Source organism: Eulemur rufifrons, chromosome 15, assembly GCF_041146395.1.
Source record: "Eulemur rufifrons isolate Redbay chromosome 15, OSU_ERuf_1, whole genome shotgun sequence".
Classification (NCBI taxonomy): Eukaryota; Metazoa; Chordata; class Mammalia; order Primates; family Lemuridae; genus Eulemur; species Eulemur rufifrons.
Window position 1 is genome coordinate 9,149,381 of NC_090997.1, and position 25,057 is coordinate 9,174,437.

Below are 25,057 nucleotides of genomic sequence, written 5' to 3' on the forward strand. Positions count from 1 at the left end.
ATGAAGCTACTCTTAACTTTTCCTTAAAATGCTGGCTATGGGTAAAGAACATGAAACAAGAGAGCACTCCACTTTGTGTCCCACATATTCAGACTTTGTTTTGCAAATGTTTTCTGGTTACCATGGCAACTTCTGGGTTTCTCCATGTAAATGGGAAGTAGGAAACTTCATTTTTTTAAAAAAATGATTAGTTTGTTCTTTTATCCTGGTAAGCTCGTTCTGTGCTGACAAATTACATTCTGACAACTAGGTTGTAATCCAAAACATGCTTTTTTAGAGACTGTGAATAATAAAGAATTTCCAGGGCTTGACAGTTACTCTTCATTCATATTTTTATGTATTTGTTTTCATTGAATTCAAAAGATAAACTAAGGGGCTAAATACTTGGCATACTTTTAAAATAATCAGAAATATATCCCCACTTGAAAGATTTGACAGATGTCAATTGGATTATTATACTCATGGTGAATGTGGCATAAGGAAAGAACACAAACTTCCAAATCAGTAAGACATAGAGCTGAGTTCTAACTCTCCCACTCACTGGTTGTGAGAACTTGGGCAGGGAGCCTAACTCTTTGAGCTTCAGTTTCTACCTATAAAATAAGAATCAAAAATAGTATGTATAACTTGTGTACAACAATGACCATCTATTAAACAGACTCTCGATATAACATAGCAACAATTACTACCAAAGAAAAAAATGAAAGCAAGCACAGAAACATCCCAAACATATTAGATTTGGTTTTAATAAAACAGGCTTCCCACAAGAAAAAAGACTAAATGAAACAAAAATGCACAACCAGAATTATTAGGATTGGACTTCTTCAGGTTTCAGCTATTTATAATACTATTATTAGACCCTCATCAGTAAGTAATAGGAAAAGACAGTTGGAATTTTGTAAGGTAGTAAAACATGACAGGCAAACTTCACAAAAGAATTTCTCAAAACTTTACGAAACAACAGACTGAAACTATGCAGTCAGCTAAAGTTAATGTAAAACTCTGAAACATCAAATGGCCAAGCTGTTAAGCTACTGGAGGTCATGGCGAAACAGGTGAGGAGCTTTCCATAACCCATTCGAGATGAAGGAAAGTGATCCGCAAGGATGAGACCCGTGCTTCTCTAGGGATGAGTCACCCCGATGGAAGGTTAGTTAGCATCGAGGTGGGGGCAGGTTCCTCCATTTGTTTTCCAACAGCATTTATGAATCTATCTTTTCTCTTTTCTGTATCCATTGGTGGGCAGGACCCATCTATATTCTGTATCTCTTGGTTTTCTGTTTATTAAACTCTGTATAGAGGAACAGGATTCAGTGGAGTATGCTAAGTCTTTTGTTATTACCTGTCCTAATTCTTAATTGGGCTTTATTCCTTAATCTTCAATTATTATACAAAAAAGAGCGGCACAGATGATCCCATGGGCAAAATATTGAAGCATTGAACACAAATACAAAATACTTTAAAGCATAACAAGATATTCTAAAATTTGAAACTATGTAAATTTTCTTCAAAATAACCATAAATCCATATATGCGGCACATAAACTCAACCTACATGTCAGTCAGTCTATTGAAAAGTATTGATGCAGAACTGGTAAGCAATAATAACAACAAAAACTAAGGCCTCTAAACAATAGCAGATGTCAACACTGTGCTTTTACTATCTGAATTTGGTTTCCATTCCATTTAAGGCAGTACATTCCAGAGGGCAGATATGAGGCTGAAAAAAATGTCACTTGATGAAGATTTTTCTCAGCTTACTGTCCACACCTACTACTTGTTATCAGAGACAAGGTAAAACACGGAACTCTAGGAATGTGATTTAAAAAAGAAAGTGCCAGTAATAACAGTAAGCTGTTCATTTGGGGAACTAACTGCTCCCACACTGCAACCACCACCGTCACCACTACCACCCCCTTCCTCTCACCCCAGTGTAGGGGGACAAGTACTTCATGACCCTTCATCTCCAATCAGAAACCAGTTAACATTTGGGGCCCCTGACCAAGCTGGGTCAATCCTGGCTCCTACATAAGGTTCCCAGATGAAATATAGGAACTCAGTTAAATTGGAATATTAGATTAACAATGAATAATTTTTAGTATAAGTTTGTCTCAAATATGGCACTGAGACATACTTATGCTACACACTATGGTGGTGTTCCCAGATCTGCCCATAATAGCTGCAAATGCATAGAGTACTTTCTGTGTTCAATGCATTGTTCCAAATGCTTTATAAATATTAAATCACTAACCAAATAAAAGTATATGGGCATGCAAATATATGCTAATATATGGATGATTGATTTGAGGTTAGGAAGATTGAACTGTGTATTTTTAAATTTCAGGAATTATGCAAAACTTCCTATAATTAAGATACTTAATGAGTTGTCATTGACTAGCTACAAATCAATTTGTACAAAATTGAAAAATATAAAAATAAAAACTAAAAGGTAGATGATATAGTAAAGTAGAAAAAGCAATGGGTTAAGAATCTGGAGGTCTAGATTTCAGTCCCTGCTCAGTAACTATTAATAGTTGGGTGATCTTGGGAAAGTATCCTCACTTCTCTAGATCTTGGGTTCCTTATCTACAACATGAGATTTGGAAAAGATTATGTTTATGGTCATTGCTGCCCCTAAAATTCTATTACATCTTATAATATTGGAAAATCAGCTTGTGGAGAAAAGATTATTACCTCTGCAATCATTCTGTTGGTGTCTCCTAAAAATAGCAAATTCAGAGCTTCTTCTTCCGTGGTTGCCTGATGAAGAGACAGGTTTTTTAGGTGAATGTTCTGTTCAGGGTCCTCCAATATTGTCACTTTCCTAGGGAAATGAGAAGCAAGGAAAAAACATACTGTTGAAAATGAAAGGAACTTGAAGTCTTCCCTACAGGCTTATTTTTAAAAAGCTATATAGTATGACGTCTTGAACTTATAAAACTGAATAATACACAAGACACCAGACAGCACTGGATTAGCATCAAACACTGACATTCCCTTGACAGTACTATCAAATAGCTTTGGGGCTGAAAAACACATTATAAGCTCCTGATTTAAAGCCACCTGTCATTGTAATCATCAGATCACTAAATTATCTTAAAATGCATATTCTTACTGAATCAGAAATGCAAATAGATAATAATTTTCTATCTCTATATCACAAAACTGAGCCATATTGGTTTTTTTCTGTGTCATAATTTAGTTTCTTACATAAGTAATGTGCTAATCTTTTTGTTAAATTTTATATCATTTTCAATTTATAAGACATTTCAAACTGGTTAGCTCATCAACTTAAACATGATGGAAATCGAGGCATCTGTCATCCCTTTAGCAGTTATTTCCGTGTCTAGTTTTCTCCTCAAGGTAAGTAAAAAATTCTTAAGAAGTCTTACAATAAAGATTTAGTTTGTCATTATTATTTTAATGTCTGTCAAATCTGTTTCTTGATCCTTTTTCCTTCATAACATGCCTTTTCCTTCCATTACATCCTTTAAGTCAGACTGAGACCTGGAATTATACTCATCTATTACAACCACCTTAATGGGCATCCTGGTGCCAACATCATTTCCTCCCAGGTGAGTTCTAACCCCGTTTCCAGAGTTGGCTTGTCAATATTCTCCTTAAAGTCCTTTCAGGACTTTCTGCAACTGAACAAAACTTGGCCAAACTCCTCATATTCAAAGGCCTATTAGATTTGAGCCATAAAGTTACTAAAAAGGATTCCCTTTTGCCTATTGAGTTTTGCCTTCTTTAGAACTGTTAAGGAAAGAAAATCTTGTCATTCACAAGTATTGCTAAGGAGTATCTCCAGGTGTCTTCACTTGCTTAAAACATTTGGGATTGATGATGTTAAGTAAAAGTTGACATCATCCAGCACTTTTTTTTTCTTTAAAATAATAACTAGCAAATGGATGGACATGCATAAGTTTTCTATTTATAAAAACTTATTTAGAATACATTAAAAATGAAGATTTTGCAAATACCATAATTTTTCATCCTTCCCTTTTGTAAGGAAGTTATCTGGACTTTCATATGTAATTTGTGGGCACTTAAAATACTAATCGCAGGAAGAAAATGTAGCTCTACCAGCACATCTGTGACCAATATGTCACTAACAATGTACTCCTTTGCCAAGTTTTAGACTCCTTTTCATCTCCTTCAACAATACCAGCAAAGATGGAAAAAGATCTCTTCTCTTAATGAAAACAAATGTAATTTATTTAGTTTTCAATAAGACTCTTAAGTGAACTTATTAAAAATGCTTAAGAGTTCAAAAATGCTTGGAAAAGATGAAGGCATTTTTAATTGAAATGAATGAATTGTATTCTATTTTTAGGAACCCCCTTTATTTCTTAAACTTTATTTCCATGCTGAGTTTTCTGAAGCATTCAAGAAAGTTTAACTAAATTAAACCCCTAAGGACGCAGAAGTCACAATTCTTCCTAAATTCACAGATTCTAGGGCTCACAGGGGAAAGAAGTAATATTTAAGATAAAGTAGTGAAATAAATGAGATGGTATATTAAAAGTGAGAAAAGAAGAAAGTTCTGCCTTTCTCAGCATGAAGTCAAAAACGAATTCTCCAACTCTGAGGCAAAGTCACCTACAATACATGTTGCAAGACCAAGACTGATACAATACTTTTCCTGTGCAAGTTCAGAAAGGGGAGTGGTGAAGTAGCAGGAAAGGATTCAAAGCAGCATGCACACATTCAGTGGGCACCAAATGTATGCCAGGCACCTACATTATTTCATTTAATCCAGCTGCTCTCAAAAGAAACTACCTCTGGACACACACACACACACACACACACACACACACGCACAACACTGGTGCCAGGTCCCATCCTAATGATTGGCCCAGGCATGGTCTAGGAGATTAGAATTTGTAAAAGCAGCAGGTGATTCTAGTTTGCGGCCAGGGCTGAAAGCCACTGACTTCATCTTTAATAACACTTTAAAGTAGACAAATGGGGAGGAGGTTTCAGGTTTTCTTATCTTTCCTTTCCACCCAGTTCCAATCCATGCCCAAAGGGGAAAGTTACTCATCTTATTGGTTGTATCTGAAGACACTGATGAGTCACATCTACCAACAGGCAAGGTCACTGTGAATTAAAAACAAAAACAAAACTGTCCTTCCATGGGAAGTTTCTTTTCTACTTCCCTGTCCACGCAGCTGGTAGGTAAACTAAGCCGTACAACATTGACTACCACAATAACTAATGCTCAACTGGGGATTATGGATCTACCTAAACATCCATAGGGCTTATACCATTCCAGAATAAAAAAAATATAAGTGATAGTAAGGGCATATTACACATGTATCTCTCACCATTACTTCACTGAAATAGGGAATGCAGAAAACAAACAAGTATGGAATTCTAAGCATGCTCATTTATTAGATAATCTATATGGGTCACTGATTTAGGATTACATTTACATGGAATAATTACAAGCATAAGGTAGAAAACATTTGTTAAATGTCATCAATGGTGTTTGGCTATGCTACTGTTTCCCTCTAAACCAGTCAGAGCCTTTGATCTCCAATGTGGCTACTTCAGAACTATTATACTTCTAAGTTTACTTCCAGGTGCTTGTCCAGCTTTGTCACTTTGATCAAAATACAGTTTCCACATGCCTTCGGTTTTTCTTCATAGAACTTTCAGTAGTCTTTCGTAACCCATACCTAAGCATTTCTCTGACTCATTTCTGTTATCATGTGCTCTATTTTCTGATTTTTTTTGTCCATGGAGGTTTTTAAAATAAAAAAAAAAAAAGGCAGGTTGGTGTCCAAATGACTTTGGCTTCTTTCATGGCTCTCTTCCTGCTTAGGGTTCATTTGTGGGCACCGTATAAAAGGCTCTACCTTTGGCATCCTTCTGGAATCTTTGAGGTGTAATCTTCTCTCACCAATTAGGGTCTCTCTTGCCAGTTCTTCTGAGATTCTTTTCTGGTTTCTACGCCATCCCTTGGGCATGAGGTTTTGGACTTTCCAATATTGTTCTACCTCCCCTCACTGAAAGTCCTGTTTGCACTAAGTCTTGCAGCCATTGTGTCAGTAGATGGTGCATAGAAGCCCAACCTGAGCCATGCCCTGGGTACTACCTCTTGCCTAGGAGAGCTAGTTGAGGAGTGAGAATATTTTAAATTCTACTGCCAGTGAAATGGTTTTTCAAAGTTAAGGGAAATGAGGACCTTTAGCAAATGCTTCTCATCAAGTTGGTTCCGTCCCTGGTCCTCTCTCTCTCTCTCTCTTTCTCTCTCACACACATAAACACACACACACACACACACGCACCAATAGCTATTTCCTGAATCCTTAGTCCACCACTTGGTTCTGACTATAATTTTCATGGGCTTGAAAGAGGGCTTTATTAGAGTTTCTTAAATAAACATTCTAATTCCAAGATGGAAACCCCCCAAACTATTTATTTGATTCTTTTTGAACAGGCCTGTGAATAGTTTTCCCTACAAAATGTTTCTAAAATGTTTAGATTTCAAACAAAAATTCACTGATAGCCTTAACTTGGATACCTAAGTGGAAAAGTTCTGCTAAGTATACTGGGCCTGCTTAATGATGGGGAAGAAGCAAGCTTTGTGTTTTCTCTGTAAACAGAGAATCTTTTCCATTTGGCTAAGTAGTTGGAATTTGTAGGCTCTTTTTAACTGACTGGAAGACACATAAAGAGGAATAGCCAAGCTCTTATTCTCAATAATAGAAGCCATCAATGAAAGAACCCTCTCTACTCCATACCCTACCAACTTGCTGAACAGGAACTTTCCAGAAGTAACTGCAATGAATATGGCTGCTCATTTTCATTGTATAGATAAGTGTTCCACGGTGATTTCTACTTTTTGTCTACTTGCAAATGTCCCATAGGATTGTGCAGGTTGTGCACTACACAATGGCACCGTGTCCAAGGGGGTGCCATTCACATTCATGGGTTTGTATATTTATTATGACAAGTGTCTGTTAGAAGACAGCAAAATGTCTTCTAACAAAATCAGCATATTGCTACAATTTTCCAACTGATTGTGGGCATGCCTTTTAAGAAGTCACATAAAGGTGACTAGAGGTCATACAGACTAGCCATGTCTCTATCTAGATACCTTGACCTAGATCCGTATCATAGCAGGTCAGCCTGATGAAAATGGGAGAGGGTGTCCCAAGCTCTTCTAAATAACTGGGTATGTTTCACATCTTGTCAATACAGTTCAAACGCCATTCATTTCAATAAAGACACTATTCTCTGGTTCATCAGTTCTCAATCTCCCCCCCCCCTTTTTTTTTTTTTTACCACCCAAACACATTTTCTCAGAAGTTCTCTATGGTGAAGATTTGGGGAGAAGGAAAAATGTGAATTTTTAGAAGTATGTAAGGGGACCTCTCCTTCCTGCATTTAAATAATTTTAAAGGTAGATTTTCTTTAGATTGATTACAATCTTCTAAAATATTTCCTCTGTTAAAAAATACAAACAGTTGGCCGGGCGCGGTGGCTCACGCCTGTAATCCTAGCACTCTGGGAGGCCGAGGCGGGTGGATTGCTCAAGGTCAGGAGTTCGAGACCAGCCTGAGCGAGACCCCGTCTCTACTAAAAATAGAAAGACATTATATGGACAACTAAAAAATCTATATAGAAAAAATTAGCCGGGCATAGTGGCGCATGCCTGTAGTCCCAGCTACTTGGGAGGCTGAGGCAGTAGGATCGCTTAAGCCCAGGAGTCTGAGGTTGCTGTGAGCTAAGCTGACGCCACGGCACTCACTCTAGCCTGGGCAACAAAGTGAGACTCTGTCTCAACAAAAAAAAAAAAAAAAAAATACAAACAGTCGAACTATGTTATTTGAGAAAGTTTTAAGAATCTGCAATACATTTTTGTTTTGGTGTCATCCTAGACAAAATGGGCTAAAAGCAATGGAAATCTTTTCTATTTAACCACTGTTGAGATATTTTGAAAGCTCTTACTAACAGCTTGAAAAATGTATCTTTTCTTTCTCGTTTTATCTAACATACCTTTTTACTGACAATGACTATTTGGTTAAGCCATTGTAAGTTGGGCTATTATTATATACTGTTGCTGTTAGTTAATTCACTAACAAAAATGTCCAATACTATTGACTGAAAAACTCTTCCTTCCACCTACATTAAACAACTACATGGTATAGGATCTGATTCTGGCTTAATCTGTTCACTTTCCTTCATCCGTTTAATTTTGAAGTGGTATAACACTATTTCATTATTAGAGTTTTTATCATTAGGTAAAAATTACTGAATATATGGTATCACTAATTTCCTCTCACTTCTCTACTGTTTCAAACATTTGTTTGCTCTTCTTGGTTGTTTATCCTTTCAGATAAGCTCTAGAATCATATCTAAGTCTTTTGAAGTCTTTAAGATTTTGTATGGAATTGCATTGAACCTATACATTAATATGGAAATACTCCTTTAACATAGTCACACTGCCTGCAAAGAACCAGATTAACAGCTCTCCATTTATTTTCAAGTCTTCTTTTATTTGTCACAGAAAAATGTACTATTTTCTTCAAGAAGTTCCTGAACATTTCCTGAGCATTTTAGATTCTTTTGCTATTGTAAAAGAGATCCATTTAGCCATTATTTTTTCTAACTGCGTTATTCCTAGGGCTTGCTTCTTAGATTAAGTGAGATAAGCACTGATATATAGTAGGTGGCCAGATGGCCTGAATAGCATCAGTCTTTTCTCTGGTTCATAATAACCAACTTTCATGTTGTAAAACATCTCCAACTATCCTGGGATTCAATTTGAAAACACAAGGCCAATTATAATCAACTGCTGACGCATACATAGGCTAACTGCTGTGGGAGTTTCAGAGCAGGGAGATTAATGTACTGCTTGTGACTTCCATCACCTGATCCAGATAACCCCAATGGAACCGCTTCACCTCCCTTGCCCAGACTTCATTCTAAAAGCTCTTCCCCACATGTCCTCTCTCAAGCTGGCTCGGACGGCTCCCACCTCAGCAGCACTGTCAGCTCTTGGCGCAGTCAGAACTTTGATCTTGCCATTATGTCAGGAAAATTAGGGCATCACTGAGGGCCGTGGGAGCAGAGGCAGAGGTGTGAAAGGGGACTGGACTGGGCAGTGACAGGCAATTACTGACTGATGCAGGCTCCTTTCCTGAAACTATTGCAGCTCTAAATTATGTGTATGCTTTTTTTTTTGCATGTACATACATTAACCAAACAGTTGAGAGCAGTTGTGTTTTGCAGAAGTATCTTTAGGTGTTTCACAGGCATGTTCCATTTCCCAACTAAATGGTAAGTTAAGTGAAGGTAAGAATACAGTGTAAATTTTTTTATAACACCCCCCAAAAGAGCTAATTGAGATTCTTGCAATATAGTAAATGGTTGGTATACATAATGTTAACACTTTCAAAACATAATAATTTTATTTTTCTTTATTGGTTGAGCAGTAATAGATGTGTTTCCAAACTCTGTAATCTTCTAAAGGACAGAATAAAATGACCAAGCAGGCTTAGAATTATTCAAAACTGTTTTAAGTAATCGTATGGGTATGCTTTATATACTCAAAATTGGCAACAGAGTCTGAAAAATGATGTACTATTAGAATAAACCATTCATAAAATGAATTATAAAAACTAACTTGTCAGTAAGTCAAAGCAAAATAAATCCAGACCAATATATAATTTAGAATGTGTATTTCTTACTGGCAAAAAGTATACGAATTTGTTTATACACAATGCATGAGAAAAATGAAATAGACTGAAATGACAATGTTTTCCTGTTATTAATTAATCTCATGTGACCAAAACCCCTAAAAATCTCATGTATATTTCTACATTCCAAGTATATGAGTTAAAATACAATAGCTGTTTCTTCTCACCCTTCCACACATTACTTATTAGGCAATGGTTGGTGAATGCTAATACCTCTGTTACAGACAAAATGTTTGTGTCCTCTCCAAATTCATATGTTGAAGCCTTAACCCCAATGTGGTGGTCTTTGGAGATGGGGCCTTTGGGAAGCAATTAGGTTTAGATGAAGTCAAGAGGGTGGGCCTCCCGTCTCCTGATGGGATTACTGTCCTTCTAAGAAGAAGAAGAGAGACCAGAACTGACTAGGACAATCTCCTAATTATCTAAAGACATTTTTGATAGTAAGAATAATCTCTTTGAATTGGCTATTCAGAGCAGGGGAAGTCAGCTTCCTCCTTGTTATACTACTGTAGTAGGAAAGGCTTTGGGTGGAAGTGTGTCTTTTTCAGGCTAGGGAGGCTTTCTATTTCCTCTGTCACGGTCATTGGCAGTGTTTCAGTTCCCAAGGAACATAGTACCCAGCCAATCATGATGGACATATAGTATGACTTACCATCACTGGTCATGGTTACTCATATCATCCTGCAGGGACAGCACCCTCACCTTCTCGAGAGGCTGCCTCCCAGCTGTGCAGTAATTGACTCGGTTAAAGAAAAGCCTGGAGTTAGTTTTACCTTTGAGATCTATGCATATGGGCCTACGAGTCCTCTCGAATGCCTATAGGAGCCAGAAAAATAACACAAATGAAAAGTGTAATGCAAAAGGTAGGAATAAGAACTGAAGGATGCATACCTTGTCTAAAAGCACTAAATTCAAAAATTTTAAACACAGATAGGTAGACGAAACAAAACAGGATTAGGGCTGATGCAAGGAGGGTCCAAAGAGTCAGCAGGAGAATTGGCTTTGAAAAAGAAAATTCCTGAGACTAGAGGAAAGTAGGTGAGTGGGAGGGAGGGAGAGAGGGAGTTGAAGAAATTTGTGTTTGACAATTTCTATATTCTATTTGAGTTAGGGATACAGTGGGCTTCAAAGAGAATTGGGGCAAGGAGTACTTGACTAAAGAAATGAACATTTGGTATAATTATTGCGAGGACTGGGAGAAAAAGCACTGGGCCCATGAACATATTCCCAATTGAGGTTGGAGACCATAACACAACAGAGGTTTTCCCCAGCTTTCTCTGAACCCCCCAGGTTGAAATCAGTGTCCTCCCTTCTGCTCCCAGAAAATCCAGGGCATCTTATCGTTTGCTATGTAAGATTGAAATGATCCGTTTATAAGACTGTTCTATTAGACTAGAGCCTTTTGTGGTCAAGAACAGGTATCTCAGAGCTTTGCAGAGTCTGACACACAACAGACAGAGCTGAACTGGCTCACTCAGACCAACATAAGTGGCTCCAGAGGCCTGAAGAAACTCGGAAACCACAGCTTGCTTATAGTTCAGGTGGGATACCAGGACAGGACATGGATTTCCTGGGAAAGAACACCAACACCCCTAGCTCTGAGGTTTGATGGACCAAGGTTGATATCCTGCTTCTAACTCTTAGCAGACATGAAATCTTGGGACAATATCACACAGTCTATTGGAACCTCAATTTAGTCATCCATAAAGCATGGATTATAATACTTACTTCTTTAAATGAGATAACGTATGTACAGTCCCCAGCATAAGGATTGGCATACAATAGGTGCTTGGTAAATATTGGTTTGCTATACTCTTTGGAGAGATTTTCCTGATACCTCTAAAAGCACTTTCCCTAAGTGGATGAGAGAAGGGATTAAGATAGACCTTCTGCATTGGAATCATCTGAGATGCTAAGTCAAACATTTGAATTTTCTGAGGGTGGAAGCCAGGAATTTGTAGTTTAAAAACCATTCCAGATGATTCTTATACACAGTTAAATTTCAAGCTATTCTTACACAAAAATTTTAAGCCACTGTATTATGAGATTTCAGTTGCCCCCCCCTTTTTTTTTTACTCCTACTGACACCTAAATAGCCCTAATAACTTCCCATAATGCTCTGACTCTTGTCCACCTAGTTCTAACCCTATATACTACTGACTGATTTTTCTTCCTAAAAGGCAGTTCCAGTCATGCTATGCACCTGAATAAAAATCCCCAAGGGGATTTTTATGCCTGCCAAATCCTTGCATTCATACCTTTCCATTCTTAATACTCTTACCTACTTCCTTACTGGGCTCCAGTCAAACAGATTTATTACCTGTCACAGAATAAGCCCTATGCTTTTCAACTTCCCCATCTTTGTTTCCACATGAATGCCACACTCCACTGTCCCAAGTTCTACTCATCTGCCATCTTCTCTATGAATCTTCACCTGAGCCCCTACACTGTTGTGATTTCTTTCGTGTTTGAGCTCTGCTATTTTTGGCGCCTCTCTTGGCACATATTAGAATATGATGTTTTTCATATTCTACCTTATGCTATTTTTCACTAGTTTCATCTACTCTGTTATGAGTTACAGAGAAGCAGGGACTATGTTAGTAAACTCGGTTCCTAGCACAATGTCTACAACAGAGTTGGGTCTCAATAAATGTCTGTTGAATATATGAATGAATCCATATGACTAGACCATAAGCCATGAAGGAAGAGACTGTGCATTAATTTTCTTTGTAACTCCTGCAGCACTTAGCAGTATTTTTTAATCCAGTAGGTATTAAAAATGTGGTGACTTAAATTTGACATTTGGCAACTTTTTCCCTTTTGATGACAAATTATTGAAAAAACACAACACAGCCAAGATTTCAATACTGAATACTGGAATTTACGGACTCTTTTTTATAGTAATTACCATGATAATTGTTAGAGTCTTAAATAGAATATGCTTCCCTGTTTAGGAATACTAAAATTATACTAAAGTAAGATGACTATTTTCCCTACAGCTAAGACCAACCGTTATACTGTTCTACTTCATGAGACAAACTTAGATTCTAACTACATTCCCTTTATAGCTTGTGACATAAGAAGCTTTCAAAAATAGAGGTTCTATTTTCATTTTAAATTACTAAATACAGAATAGGTTTAATACACATATGTGTTTATATGCATAGGTATGTGTCCACATAAAAACACATAGCCAATTACTTTTTAAAACTAAACCTTTGTTCTGAGATAATTGTCCATTCAGGGACAGCTGTAAGAAGTAACGCAGAGAGAGCTCATGTACCCATTGCCCAGTTTTCTCAGTGGTAACATCTTGGAAAACTATAGTATTAATATTAAAATGTTGCAGCCAAGAAATTGGCATTGATACAACCCACCGATTTTATATAGATTCCCCCAGTTTTGCTTGTACTCACTTGCACGTGTGGGTGCTCACATTTAGTTCTATGCAATTTTATCTCATGGATAGTTTTGTGTATCCACAGCTATAGTCAATACACAGAATAGTCCATCACCAAAAGGAGCCCTTGTGTTGACCTTGTATAACCATTCTTACTCCCCTTCCTAACTCCTATCATCCACTAATCTGTTCTCCATTTCTATAATTTTGTCTCTTAAGGAATATTACATAAATGGAATTATACAGCATATAAACCTTCTGGGATTGACTTTTTTCACTCAGCATAATTCCCTGGATATTCATCCAAGTTGTTAATTGTCTCAACAGTTCATTCCTTTTTGTTTTTCTTATTTTATTTACTAAAGCCTATAGTTTACATTAGGGTTCATTCCTTGTGTTATAAATTCTATGGGTTTTAAAAAATGTACAATGTCATGTATCCACCATCACAGTATCATACAGAATAGTTTCACCACCTGAAGAATCCCATGTGCTTCACCTATTTATTCCCGTAACCTTCCCCCCAAACTCTGACAACCACTGATCATTTTATTTATTGTTTCTAAAGTTTTACCTTTTCCAGAATGTCATGATAACTTTTTCACTTAACAATATGTATTTAAGGTTCCTCTTTATCTTTTGTGGCTTAATAGCTCTCTGTTTGTTTGTTTGTTTGTAGATTTAGAGGGTACCAGAGGCAGTTTTGTTACATGTATATAGTGTGTAGTTGTAAAGTCTGGGCTTGTAGTGTAACCATCACCCAAACAGTGCACATTGTACCCATTAAATAATTTTTCATCCAGTGTTTGTTGTTGAACCCACTCAGTCTATGCTATTTTGTTATAGCAGCCAAACAAAGAGAGTGTTTGACATAAATTAATCTAACAGGTCTAAGAGATTTTTTTTTCTTTTTTTTTTAAGAGACGAAGGTCTCACTGTATCACCCAGGTTAGTCTAGAACTCCTGGCCTCAAGGGATCCTCCTGCCTCAGCCTCCTGAGTAGCTGGGAGTACAGGTGTGAGCCACCACATCCAGCTTCATTTCTTTTTATGGCCAAATGGTATTCCACCATATGAATACATTATTACTACAATTTGTTTATCCATTCACCTATTTAGTAGCATCTTGGTTGCTTCCAGTTTTGGGTAACTATGAGTAAGGCTGCTATATATATTAATATTTGTGGCAGGTTGTTGTATGGACATGTTTTCAACTCATTTGGGTAAAAACTTAAGAATATGGTTGCTGGATGATGGATTATGTGGTAAGAGTGTGTTTAGTTTTGTAAGAAACTGTCAACTTGTCTTCCCAAGTGGCAGTACCATTTTGCATTCCTACCAGCAATGAATGAGAGCTTCTGATTCCACATCCTTGCCAGAATTTAGTGTTGTTAGTATTTTGGATTTTAGCCATTATAATAGATGTGTAGGGATATCTCATTGTTTTATTATAATTTCCAATCCCCTAATGAGAGATGATGCTGAATTTCTTTTCATATACTATTTATCATGTGTATATCTTCTTTGGTAAGGTATCTGTTCATATCTTTTGCCCAGTTTTTTAATTGGGGCATTTATTTTCTTATTGCTGAGTTTTAAAAGTTCTTTGTATATCTTAGATACAAGTGCTTTATCAGATATGCATTTGGTAATTACTTTCTTCCAATCTGTGACTTGTCTTTTAATTCTTTTAATAGTGTCTTTCATAGAACTTTTAATTTTAATGAAGTTCAACTTACAATTTTTTTTCATGCATCATGCTTTCAGTGTTGTATCTCAAAACTCATTGCTAAACCCAAGGTCATCTAGATTTTTCTCCTATGTTATCTTCTAGAAGATTTAAGTTTTGCATTGCACATTTAGTTCTATGACTCATTTCAAATTAATTTTGTGAAAGGGGTAAGGTCTGTGCCTAGATTCATTTTTTTACATGTCCATGTTTAGTTGCTCTAGTACTACTTGTAAAAAAGACTATCCTTTTTCCATTGAATTTCCTTTGCTTCTTTGTCTTATTGCATTAGCTAGGACTTCCAGTACAATGTTGAATAGGAGTGGTGAGAGGGACATCCTTGCCTTGGTTCCTGATCTTATAGAGAAGGCATCTAGCCTCTTATCATTAGGTATAATGTTAGGTACAGGTGCTTTGTAGATATTCTTTATCAAGTTGAGGAAATTTCCCTCTATTCCTAGTTTGCTGAGACTATTTATCATGAATCGATGTTGGTATTGTCAAATATTTTCTCTGCATTTATTTTTTTTTATTTTTATTTTTTTTTTTATTTAATTTTACAGAATGAAATAGTCTAACAGTATATCTTGTTAGATACAGTATGTCCTCATAATGTATACATTATTTCTTGTACAATGATATGAAATAATATGGGAAATGTTCATGATAAATTATTAAGTGAACAGTGCAAGTTAAAAACAATAGTTTCATATTTTTTTCCCCACCCCCCCTTTCCCGAGTCAGCACCTTCAAGTGTTACCATTCCCCAAACGGTGCGCAATGCACTCATTGTGTAGGCATACCCCCATCCCCTCCCCCACCCCCCACCTCAGTCTGATGTCCAATTGGTGTCGTTTCCAGATTTGTATTTAGGTGATGATCAAGGAAACCAATTTTCTGGTGAGTACATGTGATGCTTGTTTTTCCATTCTTGGGATACTTCACTTAATATAATGGGTTCCAACTCTCTCCAGGAGAACCATAGAGATGTTGTATCTTCATCATTCCTTATAGCTGAGTAGTATTCCATGGTACACATATACCACAGTTTACTAATCCAATCATGTATTGATGGGCATTTGGGTTGTTTCCACATCATATGATCATATAACTTTTCTTCTTTAGCTCATTGGTGTAATGGATTACATTAGTTGATTTTTTTCAATTTCTGTGCATTATTTTATTCTTTTAAAAAAATTCAGGATATTATAGGGGCACAAACATTTTGGTTACATGAAATGCATTTGCCTTGCTCAAGCCAGGGCACCCCATCTCTATAAGCTGTAGGTTTACCCACCCCACACGCTCTACCCCCCAACACCTAGCCCTGCTACCTGACTGGCACCTAGTGATTATTACTACCATGTGAGCACCTTAGTGTTGATCAATTAGTACCAGTTTGATGGCAAGTACATGTGGTGCATGTTTTTCCAACCTTGTGATACCTCACTTTGAAGGATGAGCTCAATCTCTATCCAGGATAATACAAGAGGTGCTATATCACCATTGTTTTTTGTGGCTGAGTAGTAATCCATGGTATACATATACCACAGTTTATTAATCCACTCATGTATTGATGGGCATTTGGGTTGTTTCCACATCTTTGTGATTATAAATTGTGCTGCTATAAACATTCGAGTGCAGGTGTCTTTATTATTAAATGTCTGTTTTTCCTTTGGATAGATGCCTAGTAGTGGGATTGCTGGATCAAATGGTATTTCTATTTTTAGCTCTTTCAGGTATCTCCCAATTATTTTCCACAGGGGTTGTACTAATTTGCAGTCCCACCAGCAGTGTAAGAGTGTTCCAATCTCTACACATTCATGTCAGCATTTGTTATTTTGGGGCTTTTTGATATAAGTCATTCCCACTAGAGTTAGGTGATATTTCATTATAGTTTTGATCTGCATTTCCCTAATGATTAGAGATGTTGAGCACTTTTTTATATGTTTGCTGGCCATTATTCTGTCTTCTTTTGAAAAGTTTCTGTTCATGTCCTTTGCCCATTTATTGATGGGGTTGTTTGATTTTTTTCTTGTTGATTTTCTTAAGTTCTATATAGATTCTTGTTGTCAGCCCTTTATCAGATGTGTAGAAAGCAGTATTTTCTCCCATTCTGTAGGTTGTCTTTGCACTAAGGACAGTTTCCTTGGCTGTGCAGAAGAACATTGAGAAGGATGGTATCTTCCCCAACTCATTCTATGAAGCCAATATCACCTTGATACCAAAGATAGGAAAGGATGTAGCAAAAAAATAAAACTATAGACTACCGTCCCTCATGAATATAGATGCTAAAATTCTTGACAAAATTTTAGCAAACTGAATCTAACAGCACTTCAAAAAATAATTTACCATGCCCAGGTGGGTTTTATCCCAGGGATGCAAGGCTGGTTCAACATACACAAATCTATAAATGTAATTCACCACACAAATAAAAGCAAGAACAAAGACCATATGATTCTCTCAATAGATGCAGAAAAAGCATTTGATAAAATCCAGCACACTTCTATGATAAAAACCCTCAACAAAATAGGCCTAGATGGGACATTCCTTACAATTATTAAGGCCATATATGACAAGCCCACAGTCAATATCATACTGAATGGGGAAAAATTGAAAGCATTCCCACTTAGACTGGAACCAGACCAGGTTGCCTACTATCCCCACTTCTATTCAACATAGTCCTGGAAGTCCTTGCCAGAGCAATCAGACAAGAGAAGGGAATTAAGGGTGTCCTAATGGGGGCAGAAGAGGTCAAACTCTCATTCTTTGCTGATGATATGCTATTATACATAGAAAATCCCAAGGATTCAGCCAAGAGACTCCTAGAATTGATAAACAAATTCAGTAAAGTTTCAGGATAAAATATTAATGCACACAAATCAGTGGCATTCATATACACCAATAATAGTCAAGCTGAAAATCAAATCAAAGATGCAACACATTTCACAATAGCATCAAAGAAATTTAAATATTTAGGAAAATATTTAACGAAGGAGGTGAGAGATATTTATAGACAGAACTACGAAACACTGAGAAATGAAATTGCAGGCAATGTGCACAGATGGAAATCCCTGCCATGCTCATCGATTGGTAGAATCAATATTGTTAAAATGTCCATTCTACCTAAAGTGATCTAAAAAATTAATGCAATCCACATCAAAATTCCACCATCGTTCTTTACAGATTTAGAAAAAATAATTCTACGCTTTATTTGGAACCAGAGAAGACCTCGTATAGCCAGAGCAATCTTAAGCAAAAAGAAAAAATTGGGAGTCATCAGTCTGCCAGACTTCAATCTTTACTATAAGGATATAGTAACCAAAACAGCATGGTATTGGCACAAGAACAGAGATATAGACATTTGGAATAGGACAGAGATCCCAGATATAAAACCATCCTCATATTGTTACCTAATCTTCAACAAAGCAGACAAAAGTATACATTGGGGAAAAGAATCTCTATTCAATAAGTGGTACTGGGAAAACTGGATATCCACATGTAGAAGATTGAAATTGGATCCCCACCTCTTACCTCTCACCTCTCACAAAAATCAACTCACCTTGGATAACAGACTTAAACCTAAGGCATGAAACCTTAAGAATTCTGGAAGAAAATGTGAGGAAGACTCTTTTAGACATTGGCCTAGGTAAAGAATTTATGAAGAAGACCCCCAAAGCAATCACAGCAGCAACAAAAATAAACAAATGGGACCTGATCAAATTACATTAGCAGATTTTTAATGTTGAACCATTCTTTCATACCTGTAATAAATCCCACTTGGTTGTAGTATATGATTCTTTTTACACATTATTAGATTCGATTTGCTAATATTTTATTGAGGATTTTTACATCTATGTTCACAAGAGATATTGGTCTGTAGTTTTCCTTTCTTGTAACGTATTTATCTGCTTTGGCATTTGGATAATTCTGGCCATACTGAATAAGTTAGGAAGCGTTCCCGCGACTTCTTTTTTTCCAGAAGAGATTGTAAATTCTTTGGGATATTCTATGTAGAAAATCATGCCGTCTGCATGTGAACAGTTTTATTTCTTCCATTTCAACTTATATGCCTTTTATTTCTTGTTCTTGCTTCATTGTAGTGGCCAGTATATCCATACTATGTTGAATAAGAGTGATGAGAAAGGACAATTTTGCATTGTTCCTGATTTTAGGGGGAAAGCATTAGATATGATGTTAGCAGTGCATTTTTTGTAGATTCTCTTTAACAAGTTGAGGTGATTCTTCTGTATTCCTAATTTTCTGTGATTTCTATCATAAATGGGTGTCAAGTGCTTTTTTTGAACTTCATATAATTTTTATTTTTTAGCCTGTAGATATGGTGAATTACATTGATTTTCAAATGTTGAACTAGCTTTGCAATCTAGAATAACTCTCACTTGTTCATGGTGTATAATTCATTTTATACATTGTTGGATTCAATATTTTGTTGATGATTTTTGAGCCTAGGTTCATAAGCCATATTAGTCTATAGCTTTCTTTTTTTCTGTACTATCTTTACCTGACTTTTTTTCCCCCTGTAGTATCTTTGCCTACAAACTTCCTGTGGACTTTGTATATACGATGTCAAGGCAATACTAGCCTCATAGACTACATTGGGAAGTGTTCTCTTTTCTATTTCCTGAAATACACTGTGTACAGTTGGTGTTAATTCATCTTTAAATGTTTGGTAAAATTCTCTAGTGAAACCATCTGGGCCTAGAGATTTCTTTTTGAAGAGCTTTTAAATTATTAACTCAATTTCTATAGTAGTCATCGAACTATTCAATTATGTATCTCATCTTGGTTGAGTTTGGTTTAATTACTTTTGATTGCTAATTTAGATGTCAGTATTTCTCATATTTACTAAACTAATGACTACAGCAACATTTTCATAAAAGCAATTGACTTTAGTCTGGTGACCTGATATCATATGTACAAAGTCCACAGGGAGTTTATAGGCAAATGCTTCTGCAACAACAAAGAGGTAGAACTCATTAGAATGTAAAAGAAAAAAAATCGGGAAAGTCAGAGTGCATGTGAGAAGAGCATCTAGAAGGTGATGTCTGGGGTGATGTTGTGTCACTCAATGGTAAGAAAGCTGTTACAGATGGCTTTATTGTGTACCATCAAAATGACTTTGAATTTGATTTTACATAGTTAAGCCTAATATAAGAATGCAGAAGTGATCAAATGAGCATTTGTCATTGTCCTTCAAATGAATGACTACAAGGAGGAACCAAGACGATAGACATTTTGCTTACTATTTTTGGAAGGCATTCATAGTGTTTAGGACATTTTAGCCTACAACAATGAAACCAGTCAACCAGACAGATAGAACTTCAGAATTAGAGTTTGTCCTAGTTCAAGAATGTGTTACACCAGATTAACAGTGCATACACTTAATCCAATTCAAGAATAGCAAAAGTTGAATTCCATTATAAAGAATTACTTTATAATGTCAGTAAAAGATAAACCCTTCTAAAACCCCTAGAAAACTAGCAGACTCAATGCCAGTTAAATCTCATTATCTCCAAACCAAAGGACTATCCAATTCTTAAATTGTTCTGGAATTTTATTTTAAATAGTATTGAATATATTTGAAGTAATAGGCTATAGACATGGATATGGGAATCTTCTTTCTTTTAACATTTTTATTTCAGTGGGATATGTTGTTGTGTAATTATAGTACAAAATATAAGAATAAGAAGAACATCTTTCAGACCACTTTTTTGTCTATGTGATGTAGTTTGTTGAAAACATCTGTTTTGTAACTAAGGTTCTCTTCTAACTTGAGTTGGTGAACTCACTCTCCAACAAGAGGACAAAGATACTAAAGAAGGAACAGTAGAAAAGAAGATAGAAAGCCAGCAATATCTATAGAGACAAATTGGTCAACATTGAGAATTACTTCCAAATGCCAACCATACTGAGAAGGGTAGAGGACACAGAGTGAACCAAGGCATTGTCCTTGCTCTCAAGAGGCTTGCTGTTTTGTAGAAGGAGGACATTAGAAAATATCAAAATCACTTTTTATTCTTTTGTGAAGGAGAGAAAAGTCACCAAATAAGTCATATCCTGTGAGGGTCAACAATCTTTTAACTCTAGACATTGGAGGTTGAAAGGTTGTGAAATATTATTTAATCAACATTTTATAGACAGAGAAACCCAGAAAAATGAAAGAACTTATCTAAGAGTACAGGACTGTGATTGGAACCCAATTTCCTGACTTCTAATCAAATATTTTTTACTCTACATTATACTACCTCTCTTAGAATTCAGTGGACTTTTCCCATTCCTAGTTCTTCCCATAGTTAGGCTGCACCTAATCATATCAATTAGATTCAGATGAATAGAGCTCACGCTTGTTCGTCTCCCTCTATATACGTGTTTTCAAAAAGTCTACTCCATAGTTTCAATTCAACAGATAATTTTAAACTATTTTAAAAATTATGAAGGAATGACTGACTGTGGGTTAAGCAGCAGAGAGGCTGCCAGTAAGGCATACTTCCCACCTCTGAGGAATTTATTGTAAATATAAGCATCTAGTAGAGTACTGTCAGATACCAAAGTATATATGTAAAATTTATCATCATTACCCAATCAAGTTTTCTAATGGAAATCTCCTTTTTAGGTCAATGACTTCTTAATTCTCTAGGCCCCAGTATAAAAATCTTGAAGCTCTTTTTGCTACTCTGGCATGAAAATGAGAGTATCTGCTTTTTAATCCTTGCTGTACCATTAACCAGTCAGCTTTGAAACTCTGGGCAAGTCGTACCTCTCTGAGCTTAATCTCTTTGATCAGTAAAATGAGGAGAGCATTCTATGATTCACAAATTCTTTTCAAATTCAATCAAATCCAAGATGCTGGGTAAAATCAATTTATGTTATTTCTTTTTTTTTTTTATTTCAGCTCATTATGGGGGTACAAAAGTTCAGGTTATATATATTGCCCATGCCCCCCTATCCCCCCGAGTCTGAGCTTCAAGCGTGTCCATTCCCTAGACAGTGTACATCGCACTCATCATGTAGGTATGCACCCATACCCTCCCCCCAACCCCATCCCCTCAAGTCAGAACTTCAGGCGTGTCCATTCCCCAGACAGTGCGCATCGCACTCATCAAGTAGGTATACACCCATCCCTTCCACCCAGCCCACACCTCTGTCCGATACCCAACTGGTGTTATTCCCAAATGTGCACTCAGGGAAACCAGTTTGCTGGTGAGTACATGTGGTGCTTATTTTTCCATTCTTGGGATACTTCACTTAATAGAATGGGTTCCAGCTCTCTCCAGGAGAACCAAAGAGATGCCATATCGCCATTATTTCTAATAGCTGAGTAATATTCCATGGTATACATATACCACATTTTGCTAATCCATTCATGAATTGATGGGCATTTGGGTTGTTTCCACATCTTTGCAATTGTGACTTGTGCTGCTATAAACATTCGGGTGCAGGTGTCTTTTTTATAGAATGACTTTTGTTCTTCTGGGTAGATGCCCAATAATGGGATTGCTGGATAGAATGGTAGGTCTACTTGAATTTGTTTAAGGTATCTCCATATTGCTTTCCACAGGGGTTTCACTAGTTTACAGTCTCACCAGCAGTGTATGAGTGTTCCTGTCTCTCTGCATCCATGCCAACATGTATTGTTTTGGGACTTTTTGATAAAGGCCGTTCTCACTGGAGTTAAGTGATATCTCATTGTGGTTTTGATTTGCATTTCCCTGATGATTAGAGATGTTGAACATTTTTTTCATATGTTTGTTAGCCATTTTTATATCTTCTTTTGAAAAATTTCTATTCATGTCCTTTTCCCACTTTTGATAGGGTTGTTCAATTTTTTCTTACTGATTTTCCTAAGTTCCAAATAGATTCTTGTTATCAGTCCTTTATCTGATGTGTAGTATGCGAAAATTTTTTCCCATTCTGTAGGTTGTCTGTTTACTCTCGTGACTGTTTCTTTGGCTGTGCAGAAACTTTTTAATTTGAACAGGTCCCATTTATTTATTTTTGTTTTTGCTGTGTTTGCCTTAGGGGTCTTCTTTTTTTTGCATATTTATTGAATTTATCTCTTCTCCTCCACGTTCATCATAGCCAAGCCCTTCATTCCTGGATTACTATTAACAGCCTTCAAGCTCTTAGGTGTAGATGTGGTTTGTTGGAATCAATTTCAAGCAAGATTTAGCCTGAAGATACATAGGTTAGACTGGAGGCTAAAAACTAATAATTAACAAGAAACTTATTAAAATAAAGACTAATCTCACACTAAAAGCCTGTTTTTCAAGTCCCTCCCAAAACTGGCTTCAGTTGGCCTTTCTGCTTTTATTTCTAAGGACTCCTTGTCTTAGTCCACTCTACTATAAAAAATTCCATAGACTGGATGTCTTTATAAACAACATAAATTTATTGCTCACAGTTCTGGAAGCTGGAAAGTCCAAGATGAGGTTGCCAGCATTGTTGGGTTCTGCTGATGGCCCTCTTCCAGGTTGCAGACTGCCAACTTCTGGCTGTGTCCTCAACATGGTAGAAGAAATGTGAACAAAGTCTTTTGGGCCTATTTTATAAGGATACTAATTCTACTATTCATGAGAGCTGCACCTGATTATCTAATCACCTCCCCAAAGGCGCTATTTCCTATTACCATCACATTGGTGATTAAGCTTCAATATATGTGTTTTGGTGCTCACAAACATTCATACCATAGCACTCCTCAACATACTGCCTTTCCAACCACACCTTCATGCCTTTAATGTTGTATCTTTCCTATGTAAACAGTCTTACCTTTTTTGTAGACTTTAATTCTAACAGTTTTTTTAAGGTCACTTCCTTCCACAGAGTCAGTAATCTCTCCTTTCTCTTAATTCTTATACAAATATTTAGATTTTAAGCAATAGTCCCCTTTACTAAGTCCCTCTCATAAATATTGTAAGCATAAAGAAGATGATAAGCAAAAACTCTCAACCAATATTAATAAAAGAATACATATAAGGGTGGTGTAAAGAGTATAACTTATTTTTCTTATTATTTCTTCTGAATTTCTTTGCAAACTGAAATAATCAACTGGTTGTTGATCTTTGGGTGTATAATTAATATGTATTTCTAAAGTATTTTAGAGTATAAGAAAAATATTAAAAATACATTTTCTTGTCTGTAGGCTACTTCTGATATATGAAGCTGTCTACACAAAAGTATATGAACTATTACCAATTAATATATGTCTAATTTAGGCAGACAAACAAGCATTAAGCAATGTTATATAAATGCTGGCAGGGCAACTTACTCCATTAAAGATAATCTCTGAAGACTCTATTTAAATTTCAGTCATGAAACAATCAGTGCCAATCTGATCAAATGATTGCCAATGTGAGTATTAATGATAGTAGAGAAGCATTTGGGGAAAACTTAAAATTTTATTTTATCTCTTTCAGATTCTCTCATTGCTGCTTGAACTCTAATTAGAATAACTTCTCAAAAAAAAAAAAAGGCCACAATTAGAGGAGTAAAAGGATTTCATGTGGCAGGAGTAAAGTAGTACTGTCATGTCCCATCAATCTTCCAAGCACCCAACCTCAGAGAACATTCACTGCACTCTCTTGTGCCAACTCCAAAAGAGACTTTCCCAAGAAATGAGTTACAGGCAATTTTAGTTCCCATCACTACTGTCCATTTGTCATAACTGAAAAAAATATCCATTATATTATAAAAAGATTCTGTTATCCAATATTTACTAATTATGATTGAGACCAGAAACATACACAGTTTCAAAGAAAACAATTGAAGGGAACATCTGAAAGTAATTTCCCTCCATTCTTTGTTGTTCTGCTACTCACGGCAAATCTTCCAAACTGGAGGCTTCATGTCTTGGATCCAATAGATCGTAACCACATTCATTGTAGATTTCCAAATAGGAAATTTGTGTTGTATATATTTTGCTGCTGTCCTGATTGGAAAAGGGAAAGATATTATTTAATGGCTATAAATGATTCAGCTTAGAGGAAGATGAACACATTTATCACTGTAGTTTCCTCACAGTTTTTCTCCTTTTCTCTCTCACTTTATATGGTTTACATTTTCAGTTCGTGATACTTTCAAGTTGCCCGTTACCATATGCATGAAGCTTTTTTTCTAATGGCCAACACCCATGATTACAAGCAACTTCAGTCTGTTATTTTTTTATTGGTTCCACATTATACATAAAAAGTCAATATATA

General features: G+C 36.2%; 1 protein-coding gene across 1 annotated transcript in view; it reads right to left on the reverse strand.

Annotated features, from left to right (window-relative positions):
• The window catches only part of KIF6 (kinesin family member 6), a 372,644-nt gene that overhangs the window by 247,621 nt on the left and 99,966 nt on the right, over positions 1-25,057 (reverse strand). The window contains exons 5-6 of the mRNA XM_069488531.1: positions 24,677-24,786; positions 2,694-2,823 (exon numbers count right to left, since the gene is read on the reverse strand). Of these exons, the coding sequence (XP_069344632.1) occupies positions 2,694-2,823; positions 24,677-24,786 (240 nt within the window). The remainder of the gene's footprint in view (positions 1-2,693; positions 2,824-24,676; positions 24,787-25,057) is intronic.